Source organism: Lissotriton vulgaris, chromosome 6, assembly GCF_964263255.1.
Source record: "Lissotriton vulgaris chromosome 6, aLisVul1.2, whole genome shotgun sequence".
In the NCBI taxonomy this organism is placed as follows: Eukaryota; Metazoa; Chordata; class Amphibia; order Caudata; family Salamandridae; genus Lissotriton; species Lissotriton vulgaris.
Window position 1 is genome coordinate 1,047,389,994 of NC_141694.1, and position 24,167 is coordinate 1,047,414,160.

At 46.6% G+C, this 24,167-nt stretch overlaps 1 protein-coding gene across 1 annotated transcript in view; it reads left to right on the top strand.

Annotated features, from left to right (window-relative positions):
- NUP133 (nucleoporin 133) overlaps positions 1-24,167 on the top strand; it is a 1,523,409-nt gene that overhangs the window by 1,008,755 nt on the left and 490,487 nt on the right. Inside the window, exon 18 of the mRNA XM_086927107.1 lies at positions 12,359-12,610. Coding sequence (XP_086783233.1) covers positions 12,359-12,610 — 252 coding nt within the window. The remainder of the gene's footprint in view (positions 1-12,358; positions 12,611-24,167) is intronic.

A 24,167-nucleotide genomic window follows, 5' to 3' on the forward strand; every position in this document is an offset into this window, starting at 1 on the left:
TTGAATCTCTGTTGCCTTATCAGAAAATGTTTACCTTGCATCATTCTCTATGTTCAAATACGCAATCCTGCTGGAAACTTCAATGTTCTATTTGCAATGTTATATGTGATACCTGATGTCAATCTGTACTTGATGTATACTTGGTCTTTACAAATGTGGATTGCCTCAGCAGCTTTAATAAAGTGTTATAAAAAAAAAACTACGGAGCCCTTCCCCCCGAGAATTGGCAGCGCCGGAGCCGCGGAAAGTGTAACAGCGGACCGCGACCTAGAGGGCCCAGAAGCCGCTGGAATGATCTGCCGGGCCAGAGGACGTGCCGCGACGTGCGGATTGAGTGAGGGCCGTCCCCGCGAGAGAACGAGAGCGGAGACCCGGAGGCCTAGAAACGAGCTGCGCATCTGGAGTGCCTGGTGAGACGGGGGTCTGTACCTGGAGATGCCGGCGCCCCCAAGGGCCCTCCCCTTCTAAAATCATTGCCTAGAATACTTGCAGGAGCTATTGGGGCGAGGCTGAGTGATAGCAGCGGATCGGCGAGGGCCCTGCGGGGTGGCGTCACCTACCACACACCCGGGCCTAGGAAGCGGGGCTGACCGGACGTGAGGGTGCATATTGAGCGGCGCCAGGGGAGAAACAACGCCGGACAGTGCGGTCTTGCCTCAGCGGCAGGTAGTTCTCCCGGCGCAGCAGTCTGGGGGTCCCCAAGAGCCCCCATTGACGGAGAGGTGAGAGAGCTGTGGACAGACCCCCAGAGAAGGCACGGTGGACGGTACACTGGCCCCAAGTGATGCAGGACAGTGCCTAACCATGGCAGGAGAACTCGCGCACACCCGCAGCGCCGGCAGGAGGGGTGCAGTGGTACAGTGGCCAAGAGGCCTGCACAGCTAGCCGCGTCGCACAGTAAGCACCTCCCGATAGTTGGAAAAACATTGGAGCTGCCACGGCAAGAAGAGTAGTCGCTATTAACTGGAGGTGCAGAGAGGAGGAAACGAAAAGAGGGGGTGAAGCCCCGATTTGCCCGGACGCATCGGAAGTGAACGGGAGGCCCTCTCTGCCGCGTGGTGGACCCTACAACACTCCACAGACTGTGTAGAGATACCATTGAAGCGGAGGACTGCACTGCTGATGCCCTGTGCTTGGAAGCAGTGCTTGCTTAACGGGCCCACTTAGCCCAGTGGTGCGGAGCAGTGGTGTACCACGGTCCCTGACAGCTTGAGGTTCTCCCCTAGGTGCCACTTCATGGACGCGCCCTTCAGTCTGCGCCGAAGACAAGTTGACAAGATGGGGAAGGGCGACGAAACACAGAGCAAATTGCCCTTTTCGCAGAGGCGCTCGCAGTTAAAGGGAGCACCGGCAGCGGACAGTGCTATTGCACAACCAGAGGAGGAACAGTCGGCAGGTTCGGACATAAAGAATATGCTCTTGTTTATGGAAAAAGCTTACAGACTAGCATGTCCTCGCTGAGCACTAAGATCGACGCTCTAACCTTTAGAATGGACCGCATGGCGGAGCGCCTGGACAAACATGCCTAGAGACTTGACATGTCGGAGAGAAGAGTAACAGAGGTGGAGGAGGCCCAGACGGAACTGGATACGGGACATAGGAAACTGGAGAAGATCATGCAAGCACGACAAGAAAAGACGGAGGATTTGGAAGCCCGCTCACGGCGCTGTAACCTCCGCATCACGGGTCTGCCGGAAACCACCCAGACAGGCTCCATGGAAACGTTTGTGGAAAAACTCCTCACCACCCTTCTGGGAGAAGGCGTGTTTTCAACAATGTTCGTGGTGGAACGAGCGCACCGCTCGTTGGGCCCGCGCCCCGGCGCTCCCCCCCGCCCTATCATCGCAAAGTTACTTAACTATCGCGACAGAGATACTGCCCTCAGGTTGGCAAGGGCTAAAACATCACTGCAATTTGAGGGCTCGGAGATTTCGCTATACCCGGATTTTACTGCAAGGGTACAGAAGGCACGCAAGCATTTCATCCCATTTAAGAAGCAGCTCAGAGAACTTGGTCTAGACTACGCCATGTTGTACCAGGCTAAACTGAAAGTGAACCGACAGGGCCACTCGCACATCTTTACAGACCCGAGGTCACTATAACTGGCGCAGAATAGCTGGTCGAAGGACCAGCACAGCGGCACCAATAGATCCTTGGAGGAAGGCAAAGGAAGCAGCCAACTTGATGAACAGGAGTGACCTTGAATAGCGAGAAGTATGGTAGGAATCGCCAATGGCGACAGGGGAACTATATTGGTGTCGGTTGCAGGTTGACACCATTGGTCTGGCACGTATGCGATGGGATTGCTGATGATGTGGGGGGGACTGGAGCCCGTCCAATATATGGGTCACAACTGAAAACCAGACATTACCCTGATTGACTCTTCACAGTTACACGAGGGTGAGACTGTTATCAGACGGGAAAGGGGGGGCTGGGCTGGGGCTCTTAGGCTGCAGACGTTAGTAGTGTTTAAGTGCTCTAATGGTGCTAACCGCAGGGCGTGGCGGCAGCACGGGCGTGATTTGAAGAGAGTAATGCACAACGTCAGAGTATACAGGCTGTCTGGGGACCTTGGCCCCTGCGCGCAATGCATTCCGGAGTGTCCTTTGAAACAGTTGAGGGTTCGGAAGAGTCGGGAGAGGGGCGGGACAGGCCAGGTTGGGGGAGGTCTGCTGTGGAAGGGGGTAGGGGAAGTTCTTTGGTTATTTGTTGCACAAGGTTGAAGGGGGGAGGGTACTGGGATTCCGACTGCACACACTGCCCACACTTGGACCACACCATGATCGGCCTCGCAAAATACACGTACCTAGGACCGATGACAAGTACAAGTGAAGTGACTTCTAATGGTGAGCCTGCAGTGCTTCGGGCCCTCACTTGGAACGTGAGGGGGCTCAATGATCACCGCAAACTTAGGAAGGTGCTGAGCTACTTACGACAGAGGGTGGATTTGGCACTTCTTCAGGAGATCCATCTACCGCTTGCAAGCAAAATGGTACTCAGTAGCGTGCTGGCGGGTAATGTCACTGCAGCTGGATTCACAACACATTCCAGGGGAGTTTTGACCTGGGTTAACCCTAGATCTAAGTTGACTCTGTTGCTACTGCAGGCAGACCTAGAGGGACGATATGTGATATCCAGATGCAAGGGGATGGGATTTAATTTAATTATCATAAATGTTTACGGACCTAATTATGACTCCCCGGATTTCTATAGTAAACTGGCGCATACCGCCCGCACTTATACAACAGCACAGATGCTTTGGGGGGGCGACTTTAACTTGGTGCTTGACCCAGCGCTGGACAGATCAGCAGGACCTCCGCGTAGACCTATAGCTGCTGCACAAACACTACACACAGAGCTTATGAACCTGGACCTTGAGGATGTATGGAGACACAGACACGCAGAGCAGGGAGGTTACACACACTATTCTGCCTTCCATGACATTCACACCAGAATTGATTACTGGCTGGCGTCTGTACAGTACTATCACACACTCTCTCTGATCACTCTCCTATACTATTGGTGCAGGAGACACCTGCGAAGAAGAACCCTCCATTCACATAGCGTTTTCCTCCATACTCACTATTAGATGAGCAGTTTCGGGGTGAGCTGGCTGAAGAGATTGATGTCTTTTTTGAGGCTAACATAGGATCAGTAGATAGTTTTCAGTCAATCTGGGAGGCCTTCAAAGTTTACATAAGGGGCATAGCCATGTCCAAACACTCGAGCGTCCTCAAATCCATTCGGCAACGCTTATCGCTCCTGGAAAAGCAGTTGACGACCCTAGAGAGACGACAGCAGAACAGACATTGACCCCGCTGTCACAGAGGAAATAAAATTACTGATTGCAGAATATAATGAAGAAGCAGACAGGGAAGTTCAACATATGGGGGAATATGCGACAGCTCAGACATACGGTGAGGGGGAATGCCCTGGCTCACTCCTTGCTGGAGTACTGAAGGGCACAAGAGGGAAGACACAGATCTCCGAGCTAAAGACGACTGAAGGTGGGGTTGTCACGGATGAGGCAGAGATAGCAAATGGGTTTAGAATTTTTTAATCGGATCTGTACTCCTCAAAATGTGGGGACCTCTCTAATGATATTGTGGAATACTTGGAGCATATAGATTTGCCCATGCTCACGAATACGCATCGGGAGTTTCTCATGCTGCCTATAGGTAAAGATGAGATCATAGAGGCTTTGGCGAGCATGCGTTCCGGAAGTGCTCCCGGTGCAGATGGGCTCACGGTGGGCTTCTACAATGCATTTCAGGAAAAGTTGATCCCACACTTGTCCACACTATTTGACATCTGTGTAGAGGGCAGCATGCCGCAATCCATGAGGGAAGAGCTGATAGTCACTGTACTCAAGCCTGGTAAGCCACATAACAAGTGCGGCTCGTACAGGCCTTTATCTCTTCTCAGCGTAGACACTAAGTTATACGCTAAAGTGTTGGCGACTCGTCTTGCACTGCTGGCTCCTAAGTTAGTTGCACCAGAACAGGCGGGATTTATTCCTAGTCGGAACCTCACCTATAATATCAGAACAGTACTGGGCACTATGCAACATGTGAAACAAGATGCGAAAGCCATAGCAGTCTTCCTTGATATGGAAAAGGCTTTTGACTCTGTAGAGTGGCCGTTCATGACTTGGGTGCTGCGGCGATTGGGGATGGGCGAGCCGTTTCTCCAAATGATTGGCGCCTTATACCACAAACCGACGGCGAGGCTTTGCCTAGGAGATCTGGTCACGGATCCCTTTCCGTTCTGCAGGGGGACTAGGCAGGGCTGTCCGCTGTCGCCATTGCTTTACACGCTAGTGGCGGAGCCACTTGCCTGTGCGTTACGCGAGTACCATGGGAAAGGTGGTGTCAGTTTTCCGACGTACAAGATTGTAGTATCAACGTACGCAGATGATACACTGCTGTATGTTCGAGATCCGGAGAATACCCGGTCATCGGTGCTTAGAGAGGTGGTGCGCTTTGGAGCTCTCTCCGGGTTGAGAGTAAAGTGGACGAAGTCGGTGGCCTTTCCCCTAACCCCAGCAACCAGTCAATTTGACATGGAATACCCGCTGCAATGGTCTCTGGAATTGATCCGTTATCTAGGGGTTCAGCTACACACGGATTCAGAAATTTTGTGAAGAGAAAACTATGGCGTGGCATACAGCAAGCTGGAAGATGATGTGGAGGCGTGGTGTAGACTACCGCTATCCCTAATGGGACGCATAGCCATCATGAAAATGGTGGTGCTGTCCAGATTCTTATTCCTGTTCACTGCCATCCCGATGGTTCTATCAAAGGTTTTTTTCAAGACTCTGATGCAGCTCATGATTAAGCTGGCTGGGGAGGCAAACAACCCAGAGCAAAGTGGGCTACACTCACGCTGCCGTATGAGATGGGCGGACTGGGGGCTCCGGATTTGGAGCTGTACTACAGGGTAGCGCAGGCAGCCCATCTACACACATGGATACATGGAGAAGCGAATATTCCCCATGTACGCATGGAACGTCTTTTCGCAGACCCACTTCCCCTACCGGCCATGGTATTCAGGCCGGTGGACCGCAGAACGGGCATATTGGACTCTATAACCGCTACGAATCATGCCTGGCACTCTCTCCTACAGGTTCAGAGTTGTGAAATATTATACTCCCCTGGCATGCCTCTGGAGTGGGCTTTATGGGTGGCGCCGGTTGAGGAAAGAGGTGTGGTACAAGTGTTGCGCAGCCTAGGAATCTCTAGAACAGGAGACTTATTTACAGACGGGCGAGTTAAAACGTGGGATCAGGTGGCGACAGAGTGCTGCAAAGCCCCATTGCTGCTCCATTTTCAATACCACAGGGTGCGCAGCGCGCTATTAGACCTTTTGGGCCCAGACCTGGCGGAGCCGCTCGAGATCCAGGAACTAACGCAAGTTATTAAATCGGAAACCCCTCGTAAGTTGATAACGAACTTATATAGGACGGCTATGACTCACAGAGGGCAGCAGCTTATGAAAGCTAGAGGGGCCTGGCAGAGAGACCTACAGGTCACGATTGATGATGATATGTGGCGATACTGCTGCGTGAACACTAAAAAACGATCGCTTAATGGGAGGCACAGGCTAGTGCACTTTAAGTTCCTACAAAGAGTGTATTACACCCCGGAGAGACTACACCGACATGGTCTCAAACAATCGGCAGAATGCGAGAGATGCCACGAGCCGATAGCGGACTTCATGCATCTTGCGTGGTGGTGCCCGGCAATCCAGAAATACTGGGACGGCATTTTTACAGTGCTGAATACGATATTAGAACTAGAACTGGGCCCGGATCCAGCGTTGGCGCTGCTGGGCCACTCCAGGGGCCTGCCGGTCGCAGTTAGACTACTCACAGACATAGGAATGCTAATGGCTAGGCGAGTTGTGGCGTTCTGCTGGATGAGGGGCCCACTCCCGACGGTTAAGAGGTGGGCGCATGATATGCTATACTGCTGCACACAATCAGAACATTACAGCGAGCTGTTGCCCCCTACGAGCCGCCCGAAGAACTTTTGGGGTTTGTACCAAACACATCTGGGGTCTAGAGGGGCTGAGGGCACTGCGGAGGAGGAGCGAGATAATGAGACAGTATTGGTAGACACTATGATACCCATAGAGGACGAATAGAAGCGCTATACAGCAACGGGCACAAGAGGGGAGGTCTGGAGATCGAGGCGCCGAGGGTGGGGAGGGCGACACTGGAAGAGGGAAGAAGCAAACTAATAATAACGCGCTGCGTAACCCCAGGGGGCCTCTACAGTACGATGAGCCAGGCTATACAGCGCTGCCGGCTTCTAGGCTAGGTACAGTAATCTGAACTGACATTTAAAATTACAGTGGCGACAGGGACGAAGGGGTAGTACATCTACAGATATGGGTGGAACAGAGGGGGCTATTTGTGTGCGGGGAAAATGGAGGGGGGGCAAGGTTTGTTTTTTCACTGGAAGATCTAAGATTCTGTTGCATATGATTATTGAAGAAAGGTCCAGGGTTAGGTAGCGCAAAGGGGGGAGGTTAAGGGTATTGTTTCCTCTTTGGGGGGAACTAATAAGCTATCATGCAATTAGTACATATACTGATAATTGTCTACATCGCATATTATATCGCCGCCGGACCCCAGGGTTGTCGGCTTCAGGGCTGTGTAACTCACGAATATGCATGATACCGACCTAAGATTCCCCCCGCTGCCAGCCTCCGGGTTGTAGGCCAAGAGCTGTGTTTGACTGCTGGAAATGACAATAAAGGTTTTTGAGAGAAAAAAAAATCACACCATCCTCAGGGTCCACTAATCTTGACCTGTTTTTCTTGTACGTGTTGTGGGTTGGAACCTAGCTCCTAGCCAGGGATTCTCAGGCCTTCCAAGGTGCCAAGTTAAGACGTGTCAGCAGGGCTACAGGCGAGGGCATAGAATACTGCAATCCATTACCTCCTGACCCCCCCATTATATGCTCAGCAGGCTCCAACTCACCACTGGGACCCGGCCACTAGCAACCCAGTTGATCACTTTGACATTTAGGACCTGCAGACCTCTATCTACATAACTTGCATTAAATGTGTGATGAGGTTTGGATGGTAGACACAGGTTTAAGTGGCCCCCAACTTGAGTGGCCATCAGGTGGCAGTGAGGCACAAAAGGGAGACTATCACTATTCCAGCTCAATTCCCCAATAGTCAATTTCATTTTATCTTAGTCTTTTAATATGTCCCAGTGAGGCCCCCACCTGTGCCTCAGTTACTACCCTGTGGTAGTCTAGGACACTGTACCATAATCTGACACATCAAAGTCACTGCTATATCCTCATACGGCACCCTGTGCTCTGCTGCAAGCCTTACCACAATTATTGGTCCAGATATCATAATTCCTTCACCATCTAAAGCTTTCCTAGGCCGCTGGCAGCATGTTTCCCCAGCCGTTATCTGCCTCTCCCTCCAATTTGTTCCAGCAGGTGGGGGCTGCAGCATCGCTCACTTTATCAAACTCATTGCTTGCCTTTCTAGGGTCATCCCAGTGCAGAGCAGATTTGCTCTTCCTCAAGCATGGCCTGCTTCATCTCATCTTCCTCCATGGGCGCCTTCTTGTCTCCCAGGTCTGGGCACCACTCATTCCGTTTACTTCCAGATAATTCCTCAATCTAGGTGAATGGGGTACATTTCTGTCCTTGTGCCTGCCGTACAGGGTAACCTGATCTCGGAGTTCTGTCATGAGTTTTCGGTTGCCACAAATTATTTGGGGGATTGAGGGCTTGGGCCGGGAGCTCAGTCAGATAGGGCTTGTCTCATGTTGTTAGCCATGCCTCCCCTGTTCTGAGAACTAATTATAGCCTTTGCGTCCTACGTATGAAAACTTGCAGGTGTTGATTGTTAAAGGTTTGATTGATTAGTGATTAGGAGAGAGGAGCAGTGTTGCCCTTATAATCTGAGTTGACAAGAAGTAAAGTTGATAGGCTAGAAGAGGAAATAAAAAAGTTGATTAAGATGTGAAATTATTGATGGTATACGGTCTGATGAAGACTTAGCTCTCCTTTCTGATTAGCAGAAGTACAAGTCCAGATTAAGAAATGTGCTAAACAATTTGTGATCTTACTAGTTATTTAATTGTTGTGTGTTTGAGAATGGCTGTGAAACATAAGTAGAATCTGGAGTGTGGTGAGCCCCAGTGGTGGCTGGTGAAATTTGAGAGTGGTGAGGCGTAAAAGTTCAGAATGAGTGCCATGTGGCGAGCGAGCCTGACTAACATATGGAAAATTGAAAGAAGAGTTGGCAAATGGTGCATATTCAAGCTAACTTGAGAAAGCTAGAAAGTTAATAAAGCAATGATGAAAGTGTAGTTATGACATTATTAAAAATATTTCATATAAATTTGGCATAGTTAGCTGCTTATTCAGTATAACTAGAGAACTTCATAACAGACTTTAAAACTATTAACCAACTTAGAGGTTTTCGTTTTATCAATCTCAGAAGGATGAAAGGCTGTGTTAACCCGTGGAGACATGAACCTGCAGCGACTATGGTACACATAGGATCTGTTAAATGGACACATAGTCAGCAGAGATATTTTAATGGCTTGTGTGCTGCAATGCCGGTCACTGTACATTTTCCCCTTGTAAATCACTGTCCGCTCTAGGCTTGTCTTATGTACTTCAAACTCCACTGTACACTTTACTATTGTAAAGCAATGTCTGCTCTATGCTTGTTTTATGTACTTCGACGTACCCTGGACACTTTTCTTTTGTACATCAATGTCCACATTGTGCTTTCCTTATGTACTTCAATGCGCACTGCACACTTTCCTCTTGTACATCAATGTCCACTTTGTGCTTTCCAAGGTGAATGGGGTACATTTCTCTCCTTGTGCCTTCCATGCAGGTTACCCTGATCTTGGAGTTCTGTCATGAGAGTTGCCACAAATTATTTGGGGGATTGAGGGCTTGGGTCGGAAGCTCAGCCAGATAGGGCTTGTCTCATGTTGAGTTAGCCATGCCCCCCTGTTCTGAAAACTAATTATAGCCTTTGCGTCCTACGTATGAAAACTTGCTGGTGTTGATTGTTAAAAGGTTTGATTGATTAGTGATTAGGAGAGAGGAGCAGCGTTGCCCTTATAATCTGAGTTGACAGAAGTAAAGTTGATAGGCTAGAAGAGGAAATAAAAAAGTTGATTAAGATGTGAAATTATTGGTGGTATACGGTCTGATGAAAGTTCAGCTCTCTTTTCTGACAAGCAAAAGTACAAGTCCAGACTAAGAAATGTGCTAAACAATGTATGGTCTTTCATTAAAATAGAACTATGTTCTTGCCAATAGCACTCCATGGTCTTTCAGGGAGAGGATACATGTCATTCTTGTGCCAGCAGCATTAAAAGACACCCGACACATGCCTTGTGACAGGTTACATTTCTAGGCAAAGTACACATTCTCACTGCTCCCATATCTGAGGCTTGACCGCTGCAGACACTTCACGTAGCCACCGACAGCAAAGAACCATGGGGTTGTGTAACCAAGCCAGTGACCATGATGATAACCCACCCATCAGAGCACATCATTTTACCAGTGAAAACTAGAATGGTAGCATTAATGTGTGAAAGGGTTACGCTTTTAATATTCACTTTTCCGTGATAAGTGTGTGAAACATACAGGTGGGCCTGTTTTTCTACACTCTGTGCTGGTCTATAGCGCACTCTGAGTTCAGAAGCGCGCACTCTGAGTTCAGAAACGCACATTCTTCAAGAAACAAAGTTCCAATAAATTAATGTTCTCCTGAGCGGGACTCAGACCCCAAATAACAAGGATGGCTGCTCTTTTTGTGTGTGAACTTTACTTTGTGCAAATTGACTGCTAGAATGTTTGATTTTTAACTACAAGTTTGGAATTGTTGGAATAGCAAAAAGTCCGGGATGTGTCCCAGAGAAGTCCTCTGCCAGCCTCCCGTCCAAAGGGACTGTGCCAAGAGTGCAACATCGGAAAAAAACACCCTGAAGTCTCTAGCTCTGAGTTATTAACTGGGATTAGGCGTCGCATCAGAAGCGGTTTGCTCCACCGGTATGTAATATATCGGCATTACTGTCTTATCACTTAAATAGATTCAAATCGCCAGTATTCTGATTACTAGTCAGCACTATCATCAACGAACAGTATTGTAAGCTGCGGGAGCTCTTACCTGTAGAAGTAGTATGCACACTACGGTTCAGCTGGTGTATTACAAACACTCGCTGCCATGGTAGATCTGGCTGCCAACAAGTCCGTGTCTCCTGGTGATGTGAAGTTGTCTGTGTAGTGCGTCAACTGACCATTGCAGAGAATAAGGCACCAACTCACACGTGCTTGCATTCAGGTCTACCTGTGACGAATGGAAAGAGTGGGATCTATGCTTCTGAATGACGGATCCTGCTCTCACGGAGGGAGGGAGACTCCAACGCCCCCAAACTATGACGCTGACAGCGTCACTGGCCTATAGAGAATACTGACATAGACTGCAATGGCATTAGTTAATTATAAAGGGCTTCAGAACAACAAGCCATGCGTCACAGTTAAGAAAGTTAATGTTCGAGGCATGTGGGCTTCTGAATTCATATCTTAGCATAGATCTCCGCCTAGTGTTTGGTCTGGATGTTTGCACCTTGTTGTCTTGGAATAGTCTTCGAAGTATCACGAGATGGGAACTCCTCCCCTGGACTACAGTGCAAATGGGCATCTTCTCCATCTTCAGATTGTTTTTTTCCGCCATTGGGTTCGGATGCACTTCGACAGCTCCAACTTCGGGACCGAAGTTTTCCAACTTTCCAAGGCCAAAACCTTCTACATTCGACGGTATTGTTTCCGCTCGGTATCCCTTGACTCGACAACACTTTCCGCTTCGCTCCGGTAGTCGACACGGGCTGTTGGGCCTTTTCGACGCCACGTGGGCCTCCTGCTGATGGAAAGGACCCCATTTAAAAGATGCCCACAGTGTGCATCCAAATTTCCACATAGTGATATGCATAAGTATGCAACAGGTGCCTATTTCCGGAGAACAACGAAGAACACTTTCCAGCTTGTGCTCTGTTCCGGTCAAAGAAAACTATCCGGAACCGACAAGCTGCTCGACAAGAGATGCAGTGCCAGGCACCAGAACCGGAAAAAAATTTCGACGACGAACATGAACTCCCAGAGGCTGCGGACTCCGATCTGGAGATAGTCACCGTAGAGGACCAGTCGGACTCCGATGCCCAGATCACACCGGGGCAAACCATGAGTACCAAAGCACCTACCCCGCCTCCACCTCCACAAAAGGCTCCTGTCAAAGCATCGCCTAAAAGCCTTAGCCCGACCGAAACACCGCTTCAGAAGCCCCGCCTTCTGGCTCGACAGACCGCCAAGACTAAAATACATCGATTTGTATAGAGATATAATCTTATATCAAAATAAATCAATCTATTTTTTATTTGCACATGAACGGGAAGGAATATCGGGGTGGGGGGGGGCGCAGCCCCAGAGCTCTAACGGAGAATAAGTCCCTGGCAAGCCCATTAGTTTCATAGAAATTATTGTTCACAATTTGTTATTTCAGCCCAAAAACTTTTTTACTTTTTTTAAGCCTTGCAATCTATAAATAACTATATTTCTGTATACTGAACAAAATGTTGTCTCTGCATGATATATTTTGTGTTGCTGTTTCTAATAATACCACTTTGACTCTTTCTAACAACAACCTCTCCTTTTGCTAATGTACATAGTTGATTTTTGCATCTTCACTATTATCTGTTATGCCGATACATGTGTTCAGCATCAAAACGGGTGACATATTCAGATTGCTAACGCAAAGATGCTAGTAAATTAGCACAACTTAAATATTTTTCTTCTTCTAGCATCCAGTGGATCTGCAGGAATACGACCAGCCATAATCCGCCAGCATGGAATTATTCTCAAAAAAGTATATCCTCAGGCAGACAGTGGCCTACGCAACACTTTGACTGAGCAGCTGGTGGCACTACTGGATTCTTTCTTGGATAGTTATGTTGTTCAGCTGAAATCTGTAGACACACCCAACCACCAAGATAGATATGATGAGCTGGAAATGGAGTACACACAGAAGCGTTCAGAGCTTTTGGCTCCTCTACGTAAGTGATTGTTATTTGGATAAAATAAGCAGTTTCACTTGGGTCATAGGTAATGACTGTCATCACTAGAAATGAAATGTTAAACAGAAATTGACTGATTTTGTTAATTATGTAATCCAAAAAAGAGTGAGTTCCCTAAAATATCTGGTTTTAGAAATTGATTAAATATTTGTGTTTGTAGGAAGAGTGATCACTTGAGAAAATTTAGTTGATCACAGAACATAATTGGATGCATAGTTCAGTAAATATAGATATGAATTGTGTATTAGAATTGTGGTTGTGGGGAACCCCCTACATTTTTAGACCTTAATATATTACCTCAACAGCATGCCCATGGGTGAAGGGATTGGAGACTGTTTAACCTCAATGTTTCAAAGCAATGTGTCCTTAAGATAAGCCACCTTGCCACACATCAAATTACAGTCAATTAAGTAAGGGAAAACTCAGTAACTGAGTTCTAGGGCACAAATAAAATGCAAAGATTTATTGCAATAATTCAAAAGTTACAGTATAGAAATCATAAATGCAAATGCATAAAGTCTATGCCATGAAGACTCTTGGTAAATAGCACTATACAGAATGATGTGCAAAAATCCGAAAAGTTCACTAGTAATCCTCAAAGGCAATATAAAAACAGAGAGTATCCATAATAGCAACAGAAAGTATTTTGGCTCACCCTCCAAATTATGGGTTTATATACAGTTTTCTTGCATAGAAAATAATTTTCAGAAAATGCATCATGGTGTGAGCAACATCACTTGCAAATCAAAGCACAATTTCATAAAATACCACATTGCCTGAGCATCTAAGCAGTATCCCACTTCATGAATATTAATCCTGCCCACTCTATGCTAATGTCATCCTGATATGGCAGGACAAACTAGCTAAAAAAACAGCAAATTATTGTGAATTAATGCAGTACAGCGAGATAGTGGAAGGGCACTGACAAATGCAACACTACTGTGTCTTTGTTAAAGTTTTCTTCGAGACCAGCAAGAACAACATTAATGGAAATTAACAATACTCTTCTTCACTGCATCCTTCAGAACTAATAAACAATGAACATGTGGAGGAAACCTCAATTTTGAACAAGATGGTGTCGACACCCAATTGAGGACTTGTCAAGTACCTGCTTAGCGAATTCCACAGGAGCGGAAGCTGGACCCAATGCCCCCTCTACCAGTAACCACACCAACTGTAATGGCAACTGTAAACATGGGTACAGTGGGGGTGAAAGGGGAAGTGGATCGAGAAACAAGAGAGGCTGCCCTGCTGGGGGTGACTTCCTTGTTTGTCTTTCCTCTACAAGGCGTTATGGCATTTAGTACCTATAGAGGGGACACATACAAATATATATATATATAACTTCAGATTTCACATTTCCATTACATAAGTACTGATAATGTTAACTTAATTACCCAAATAATGCAAGACTTGAGCTAGTCTTTATTAAATGATACTGATGGTAGGTTGAGAAATGTTTAAGACAAACATTTAAATGTTTAGCAATAGTCTTCTTATAGGAATACTCTGTCATTAACTTTCCTTGAAGTTCCAAGTCCCTGTCAAATGAATTCACCACTTGAAGTTTCAAAACGGAATTAATAACATATATGTGTGTGTGTGTGTCTCTATTTGTGTGTCTTTAGGTATATGTCTATATGTATGTATGTGTGTCTATATGTATGTATATATGTGTCTATATAGATATATATGTGTACATATCTATGTGTATGTGTGTGTGTGTCTAAGTATGTGTCTATATGCATGTATATGTGTCTATGTGTATGTATGTGTCTATATGTATGTATATATGTGTATATTTGTATTTATATGTATAAATGTGTGTATGTATATATGTGTGTATATATATATATATATATATATATATATATATATATATATATATATATACAACAATCCAGTCTTGTCAGCTACCACGTCTTCATTCACGCGCTGCCGCCGATAAAACAGGACACAAACCCAGTATTGGTGCTCCAATTTTTTATTACCCAAAGGTCAGAGACGCGTTTCGCAGCTTAACGCCGCGTGTTCACTCGACAAATGTTATGTGTTTGGGAAACGTTTTTAAAGTGGCAGTGCATAATTAAAGTGTATCACGTGATTTCGACCTCGTTTGCAATGGAAAAAATACTATCCCATATTCTTTTCACAATACTACGTGCCCAATTTTGACAGTTTTCTTGTGCAAAATCGCAATTGATAAATATAAGTAAAATACCTTTTAACAATTGACCATAATAACATGATATCTTCAACCAACAATGTGCCCATTTTGGAATTACTCTACTTCCAAACCAAACGTGTGTTCCCAACACACCTCGATTGCCGGAGATTGAAAAACAAAATATTCTGTGCAATTTCTCATATATATTGCGACATGTAGCCCTGTTTGGACTTCAAAATTTTCAAAGTCGGCCCCCGCTTGTTTCTTACACTAAAATAGGAAAACGCGGGTTTAAGTTATGACACATTTGGTTAGGTCTTGGCTATTTTGCACTGTACACATATTAATATATTGGTAAAATACATTAACATTTTTCTTATTGTGAATTCAAATCTCATCGCATTGAGGTAATTTATAAAAGTGCCTAAAAGTGCTTGTGATAAATTAAAATCCATACATTATATTTATAATTTCATACGATCCATTGTGTAGTCAAGGCTTGCTTTATATTGTTGCCTGATTAAATTAATGCTTAATTTGTTTTGAAATATTGTTTTGTAATATACATTTCCATCATCTGCTTTCATGATTTGATTCCTATTGCACCATTCTCAACGTTACTTCATCGGCTGACCCATCTCAGTATATTCCGCTACCCTTAATGAGAGACTGTGCCTACTAATCAAAACTTTTTGATACTCAATTGTCACTGTTTGTTTGTTCACCTTAAAAACTATGTACTATATACATTGTTGATATTTATACCTCGAATCCCATTTAGATGTATCTATATCTCAATAAATACTGTACAAAGATAAAAAAGGTTTAAAAATCATTAATATCCTGAGATTAAAATTCATCCTATTTACAAAATATCTATTTTATTTTTACAAAAGGTGATTTTTCAAACAATTTAGAGGCTATTTAATATTCCCAACCGGATTCCTGTTTCTCTCAACTCGTCTCTATTGGGTATATTATTATTATTATTATTACATTTCTTATATAGCGCCAGAATCGACCCCCGAAGGGGTATCTCCGCGCTTGCCTTGGGAACCCGTCCTGGTTTTTCCCTGTGAGATAGCCCCTACATGGCATCCCCAAGGTGAAAGCCAGGCATCCCGCCGCGGGGGGCCGTTGTGGAGATTAAGCAAGCTCAATGCCCAGAGTTGCAGAGTGTGAACCCATGATTAGGTCAGGCACCGAAGCGAGAATTATCGAGTCCGTGGACATTTGAGCTCAACACCCTGCCGCGTCGGGAATCGAACCCTGGTCTGACCTCTGCTTCAGGGTCTGCCTGCTCTAACCAGTGAGCCACACTTCTCCACACAAGTACATAAGTATAATAAAGTGTTCGAGGCATGTGGGCTGCTGAATTCATATCTGTGCATAGATCGCCGCCTAGTGTTGGGTCTGGAAGATTGCACATTGTTGTCCTGGAAGAGTCTGCGAAGTATACCGAGATAGGTGGCTCCTCCCTTGGACTACAGTGCGCATGGGCATCCTCTCCATCTTCAGATTGTTTTTTTCCGCCATTGGGTTCGGATGTACTTTCTTGATTCAAGTTCGGAATCGATCTAAAACAGTGTTCGCAAGGCCAAAAGGCCTTCGGGGCGTCTTTGTGTCTTTCGTTCGGTGCCTCGTACTTGATCCAGTTCTTCGAACAGGACGTCGAAGGCCGTTTGCCTTTTTCGACACCGAAGGCCCCGACAACTATCGACGATGGAACGGAGCCTGTTCAAGCGATGCCCCGTCTGCAACTCCAAATACCCTCACATTGACGTGCACCCAGTGTGCAATAAATGCCTATCCCCGGACCACGACGAGGCCAGCTGCATGGCCTGTTCCAAGTTCCGGTCGAAGAAGACACTTCGGCTTCGACGGCTTCGACGCGCCGCAAGACACTCGGCGCAGAAAACGGCGCCAGACCCGGAGAACATCTTCGAGGCTGATGACGACGTGGGCGTCGATGAAGAGGATCCTGACCAGCAGTCGGACCCTGCGTCGGAGCACGACTCTAGCTATGATATGGACGAAGAAGACGACTACGTCCATGAGGAAGACGTCGTCGAGGTAGGAGACGACGCAGAGGCCATCAGAGCAGTCGATGACGACTCGCGCGATGAGCAAGGCCCACCCGCAGTCGCGGGGCCCAATACTGACACTGTACTCTCTAAGGATCAGGTCGAGGCATTGCCGGAAGGCCTTAGCCAAGATCTTAATCCACATTCTATAGCCCCGCGTCAAGGCCCGGCTAAGAATACTTCTAAGGAGCCATCGGTCGATCAACCACAATCAGCGGTGAAACCGAAACCGACAGATGCTAAATCGAAACCGAAACTGCTAAAGACAGTCCTCGGATCGACGGCCTCGGACTCGTCTGATCCAATCAAATCTAAAAGTGTCATCGACCCTTCGGGGTCACAAAGGGGCGTCGGCCCAAAGACCGGGGCGCCGACGCCTGTCTCTACAGTCAAGCACGTCGCATTGACGCCGTCGACGTCCAAAGATGGCGACTCAGGCAAAGGACACAAGGCTAAAAATACTCTCGATCCGAAGTTTTCCGTCTCCAAGCCAATAGTGGGCAAGGCCGCCGAGTCGAAGAGCTGCGCACCGAGAGCTCGAGTCGACGCAAGGCCGCAAGCAGACTAGTGACTAGTCGGTCGGATCGAAGACAGCGCCACCCTCGAAGAAGGTCGGTTCGTCTCCAATGCTTACGCCACCAATTAAGTACGGACTGCCGCAACCGCTCGACCCAAAGCGTTCGAGCCACAAAAAAGCACTGACACGGCCAAAAAGGTGTGGGTAGTTTCAAGGACTCAGCCCGTCGAGGAGGATGTGGTGTTCCAAGCACCCTCGTATGACAATCAGTCCAAACTGTTCATAGACGGAAAATCGTCCCAGAAACTCCATTGGAGTCATACAAAATCCCTCTCAAAAGGAAAAGGGATTCTGCCACCTCACCTGTTCTTTTTGAACCTATGGAGTCCTATGGACAGAAATATGCCTATTCTCCCACACGCACCAATGAAAATGTGGGGGAGGGATACAATGAGGATGAATTTACTTATCCTGCTGACACTGATCAAGAGGAACCTCAACCCTGGAGTGACCCTGTTGACCCTGGTGAGCCACACACCACACCTGACACTCAGTCCTATACCGTCAAGACCTCGCCTACTGAAGATACTGCTGCGTTTAACGCACTAATTGAAAGGGCAGCCAATAACCATGACGTGGAAATGCACGCTGACCCAGTGGAGGAAGACTTTTTGTTTGATACTTTCTCGACTTCAGAAAGATCAGTAAAGACATTGCCTATGCTAAAGGGTGTCCTTAAACATGCTACTGACATTTTCAAGGAGACCACAAGGGCAAGAGTTGTAAACCCAAGGATTGAAAGGAAATACCGGCCTGCGCCTGTGGACCCTACGTACATCAAGGGCCAGCTCCCATTGGACTCCCTAGTGGCGGCTAATGCTCGTAAGAGAGCGAACTCTCAGACAAGTGGTGATGCTCCTCCTCTGGACAAAGAATCCAAAATCTTAGAAGCTTCTGGGAAACGAGTAGCGGCTCAAGCGGCTAATATTTGGAGGATCTCAAATACCCAGGCCCTATTAGCCAGATATGATAGGGCTCATTACGACACATTAGAGCAGCTACTACAACACCTGCCTGATGCTTTTAAGGAGGGAGCAGAAATGCTTATACAGAAGGGAAAGTTAATTTCCAATGCATCCATCAAGTGTGCGCTCGATGCAGCAGACACAGCAGCTAGGGCCATCAACACAAGTGTGATGCTTAGAAGGCATGCCTGGCTACGCATCTCTGGCTTTAAGCCAAAGATCCAAACAACTTTACTCAATAAGCCGGTTAACCCTGACTTTCTCTTTGGTCCTGATGTAGATACGACTCTTGAAAAAATTAAGAAAGACACTGAGACAGCAAAATCCATGAGGTCTCTGCAGTCGCAACAGTTCAGGGGCGGTTCCTTTCGTCGCTCCGGTAACAGGGGAGCCTCTAGAGGTCAAGCATCACAGCAAGCCCAATACAACAAGGGGAGCACGCAGGCCACCTATCACAAGACCAATAGGGGCGCATATCGTGGGAACAGCACCAAAGGCAGAGGACGAGGAAATAATAATGCCAGATCCTCCGCCACCAATAAGCAGTGACGTCTTGTCACTACCCCCAGACCATATAACACCGGTCGGGGAAAGACTTCAGCAGTTCCTGCCGGTCTGGGAAGGCATTACCACAGACAGGTGGGTGAGACAACTTATCCAATACGGCTTTTGTCTGGAACTAACCTCCACTCCACCCAATATACCCCCAAGGCACCGTCCTATGTCCGCAGAGCACATGCACTTATTGCAGCAAGAAGTACTCTGCACGGTGCAAAAAGGGGCCATAGAACTCGTGCCTTTAGAACAGCAGGGTACAGGGGTGTACTCACTGTACTTCTTAATCCCAAAGAAGGACAGGTCTCTCCGACCCATTCTAGACCTCAGACCCCTAAACCAGTACATCTTGTTAGAACATTTTCACATGCTGACTTTACAGCAAGTTCTACCATTGCTCAGTCAGGGAGACTTCCTAGCAACCCTAGACCTGAAGGACGCATATTTCCACATTCCCATTCACCCAGGACACAGGAAATATCTCAGGTTCACCATAAACAATCAGCATTACCAGTTGAAGGTCCTGCCTTTCGGGGCCACTACTGCCCCCAGAGTGTTCACCAAGTGCTTGGCGACAGTGGCTGCACACCTTCGGAGACAACACATCCATACCTATCCTTATCTGGACGACTGGCTTGTCCAGGCAAAGTCAGCTCAGCAATGTGCCAGCCACATGTCCCGCACGATTCACCTCCTACACAGTCTAGGATTTTCACTGAATTACCCCAAATCACACCTTCAACCCGCACATGTACAACAGTACCTAGGCGCGACAATAAACACTGACAGCGACAGCGCAACCAAACTCTGCCAGAGTCAACAGCATGCAATTGCTAATTCACAAATTCAGGCCCCAACATTCACTCCCAGCGCAGGTTTTCATGCAGCTGATAGGTATGATGGCCTCCTGCATCTTCATAGTCCCTCACGCAAGGCTACAAATGCGTCCGCTTCAGGAGTGCTTGGCACGACAGTGGAACCAGGCTCAGGGACATCTGAAAGACCTAGTGTTGGTGACCGGCCGTGCATACAACTCTCTGCATTGGTGGAACACACAAAACCATTGCAGGGGACGACCGTTCCAAGAGCCTGTACCACAGATAGTGCTGACGACAGACGCATCTCTCCAGGGTTGGGGAGCGCATGTCCTCCATTATTCAGTGCAGGGACTATGGACGTCGCAGCAGCAAAAGATGCATATCTACCTGTTGGAGCTGATGGCGATCTTCATGGCGATGAAGGCCTTCAGACTGCATTTGTGCAACAAAGGCGTGCTGATCCGGACGGACAACATGACTGCCATGTATTACATCCAGAAGCAGGGAGGCACACACTCTCCACAATTGTCTCATCTAGCCCAAAGCATGTGGAAGTGGGCCATTCAAAGAAACATGTTCCTCATGGCGGAACATCTCCCAGGCAAGGACAACCAGATGGCGGACCTGCTCAGCAGGCACAGCCATCAGATGCACGAGTGGGAGATACACCCCTCGGTGCTCCAACCATATTTCCAGCAGTGGGGTCATCCAGAGATAGACCTATTCGCCACAAAGGAAAACGCAAAATGCCAAACCTTCGCCACCAGGTTCCCACACCCGCAGTCTCAGGGCAATGCGATATGGATGAACTGGTTAGGCAGATTTGCGTACGCTTTTCCTCCAGCACCGCTCATACCGCTAGTGGCACGCAAACTGCGGCAGCACTCCATGACGCTCATCCTAGTTGCTCCAACGTGGGCAAGGCAGGTGTGGTACACCACGTTCTTAGAACTTTCAGTGGTGCCTCACCAACGGCTGCGCCTTAAGCCCAGTCTCCTCACTCAGAGCTGTGGAGACATTCAGCACCCAGATCCACAACAGTTGAGCCTAGCAATATGGCTCCTGAAGTCATAGAGTTTGGCTACCTCAACTTGCCCCCTGACTGTATGAACATCATCAAGGAGGCAAGAAGACCTACAACCAGGGCATGCTATGCTGCCAAATGGAAGCGATTTGTCATTTACTGCTCCAATAATGACATAAATCCGCTAGATGCATCCACGCAAAACATTATATGTTATTTGTTGCATCTGTACAGATGCAATTTGGCATATAGTTCCATTAGGATACATTTGGCTGCAATGTCAGCTTATCTGCAAAACAGACCGCATCTTTCTCTTTTCAGGGTGCCAGCCATTAAAGCTTTTATGGAGGGACTCAAGAGAGTGATTCCTCCCAGACACCCTCCTTCACCTGTCTGGAATCTAAACATAGTCCTCACCAGACTAATGGGACCACCCTTTGAACCACTTCACTCTTGTGAGATACAGTGTCTGACATGGAAAGTGGCTTTTCTAGTGGCAATCATATCGCTAAGAAGAGTTAGTGAGCTTCCAGCCCTAACTATTCAAGAGCCTTTCATACAGATTCATGCTAATCGGGTGGTGCTGCGTACCAACCCTAAATTCATGCCTAAGGTGGTGTCGCAGTTCCACATTAACCAAACCATTGAACTGCCCGTTTTCTTCCCAAATCCAGATTCGGTGGCAGACCGAGCACTGCACACATTAGATGTTAAAAGAGCTCTCCTGTATTACATAGACAGGACAAAGGATTTCAGAAAAACTAAGCAACTGTTTGTTGCCTTCTCTCCACAGCACAAAGGCAACCCTATTTCCAAATCAGGTATAGCCAGATGGATTGTTAAGTGCATTCAGATATGTTATCAAAAGGCTAAACGCACATTAACAGTTCCCCCAAGAGCGCATTCCACACGCAAGTTACGGGCATCCATGGCTTTCCTAGGTAACATTCCTCTAGAGGATATATGTAGAGCAGCCACATGGACCACTATACATACGTTTACCAAACACTACTGCGTAGATGTACACTCCAAACAGCAAGCTGCTGTAGGACAGGCTGTTCTCAAAACTCTTTTTCAGACTGCTGCAGCTGGCACGGGCAACCACCGCTAAGGAGGTAACTGGTATTTATTCTATGCACAGATATAAATTCAGCAGCCCACATGCCTCGAACTGAATATGCTACTTACCAGTATGCATCTGTTCTTGGCATGTAGGGCTGCTGACATTCATATCGCCCGCCCTCCTCCCCGGTGCCTGTCGCAGCTGTAGCACTCAGAATGATTCTCAGGCATGGTCATCACTTACTGTATTACACTCCATCTCTGCCACAATGGCGAAAAACAATCTGAAGATGGAGAGGATGCCCATGCGCACTGTAGTCCAAGGGAGGAGCCACCTATCTCGTGATACTTCAAAGACTCTTCCAGGACAACAATGTGCAATCATCCGGACCCAACACTAGGCGGCGATCTATGCACAGATATGAATGTCAGCAGCCCTACATGCCAAGAACAGATGCATACTGGTAAGTAGCATATTCCTTTAGCTCACAGTTACCCTTGGCACGTGTACATGTCTTCAGTTATGTTCAGGCCCTGTGGGTGTATGGAATCCAATAATAAAATATATCTTGTCTCCAACTTGCGTAATTTACTTTCTCTATCTCCTCCGCGTCTGTTTGGAAGTACTGCGTCAATTAAATAATAAGACAATCCTTTATTGTTGGATCCGTGGGGTTCTTTAAAATGTCACACCACCGGATAGGTGTGGTCCATATTAGTGATTGCGCGGAGGTGTTGGAGTACTCTGACGTGAGCCTGTAACTTGGTACTGCCCTCGTAATTTAGCCCACAAGGGCAAGTTAAAACATACACTGTGTACTCGGTCTTACATGTCAGCGTTATTGTTATTTTATATGGTTTTGAGCTAAATGGGCTTGAATATGTTGTAGTATTAGTTCCATGGGAACAGGCCTTACAGCTTTTACATTTCCTGAACCCTTTTGGGTTCTGGTACCAAACTGGATTAGATATTATTTCGGGATCAGATACCACCAGACAATCTCTCATTGAGGGAGCCCTACTATAGGTAATGGACGCCCTCTGCGGTAGCAGGGGGTCCTAATACCGGGTCGTTGAGGAGTATAGGCCAGCCTCCTTGGATAATCTTTTGCAGTTCCTTATGCTGCCTGCTATAGCCTATTATAAGGCGAAAACTCTGATCCTCCCCTGTTTTTGCTCCTTCACTAGGGTCTGTAGCCTGATCCTTTATATTGCTTTTGGCCAGTAAGTTGTTTCTGACTAATATCTCAGTTTTAGCAATAGCCTGATCTATTGTTTGCTGAGAATAACCTCTCTACAAATCTCTCCTTGCTATGTTGTGTGCCATTTTGAGTTCCTCTTGTGTACTGCATACCCTCTTTATTCTAAGCATTTGGCCATATGGTATACTATTTACCAGATGGCGTGGGTGAGCGCTTGATGCATGTAGCACCGAATTTCCTGCTGTTTTCTTTCGGTACAATTTGGTCTCTAATTTGTTGTTACATATGTACACTTGAGTGTCCAGGAAATTTACACTTGTTTCACTTATTTCTGCCGTGAACCTGAAGTTAAAATTATTTATGTTGATTTGTGCCACAAACAATTCTGCTTCTTCCCTGGTTCCTTGCCATATGATAAAAAGGTCATCAATAAACCTAAGCCAAAGCTTCACCTTGGCCGACATTGTATCTCTGTGTTGCTCCATGAGGTCCAGCTTCTCCCTTTTGCCCATATGGAGGCAAGCATAACTTGGGGAGAAGCTGGACCCATGGCCACACCCTGAATTTGGCAGTACAGCAAATGATTAAACATGAAAATATTATTGTAGAGGCAAAATTCTATCATAGCCAAAAGCATTTCACTATGTTGTTTGTAAATAGATTCCCTTGTGGTTAAATAATACTTCACCGCCTGAATACCATCAACATGAGATATGCTAGTATATAATGACGACTCGTCCAATGCCAATAATAAATAATCAGGTTTCCATGCAAAGTCTTTGACTTTGTTTATAAAGTCGCTAGTGTCCCTTACATATGAGGGTAAAGATTTGACATAGTCTTGCAGGAAATAATCCACATACACAAATGTTTTTTCTAAAATTGCTGTTTCTGGCACTAATTATAGGACGTCCGAGAGGTGTTTTGTTGTCTTTATGAATTTTTGGAATAAAATAGATCGTGGGTACAATCGGATTGTCATTTTTCAAATATTTGTATTCATCCTCACTGATCAATTTCTTATTGCGCCAACTTGATAGTTTTTTATAATATGTTAAATACATTTCTTTCATTGTTCTCAC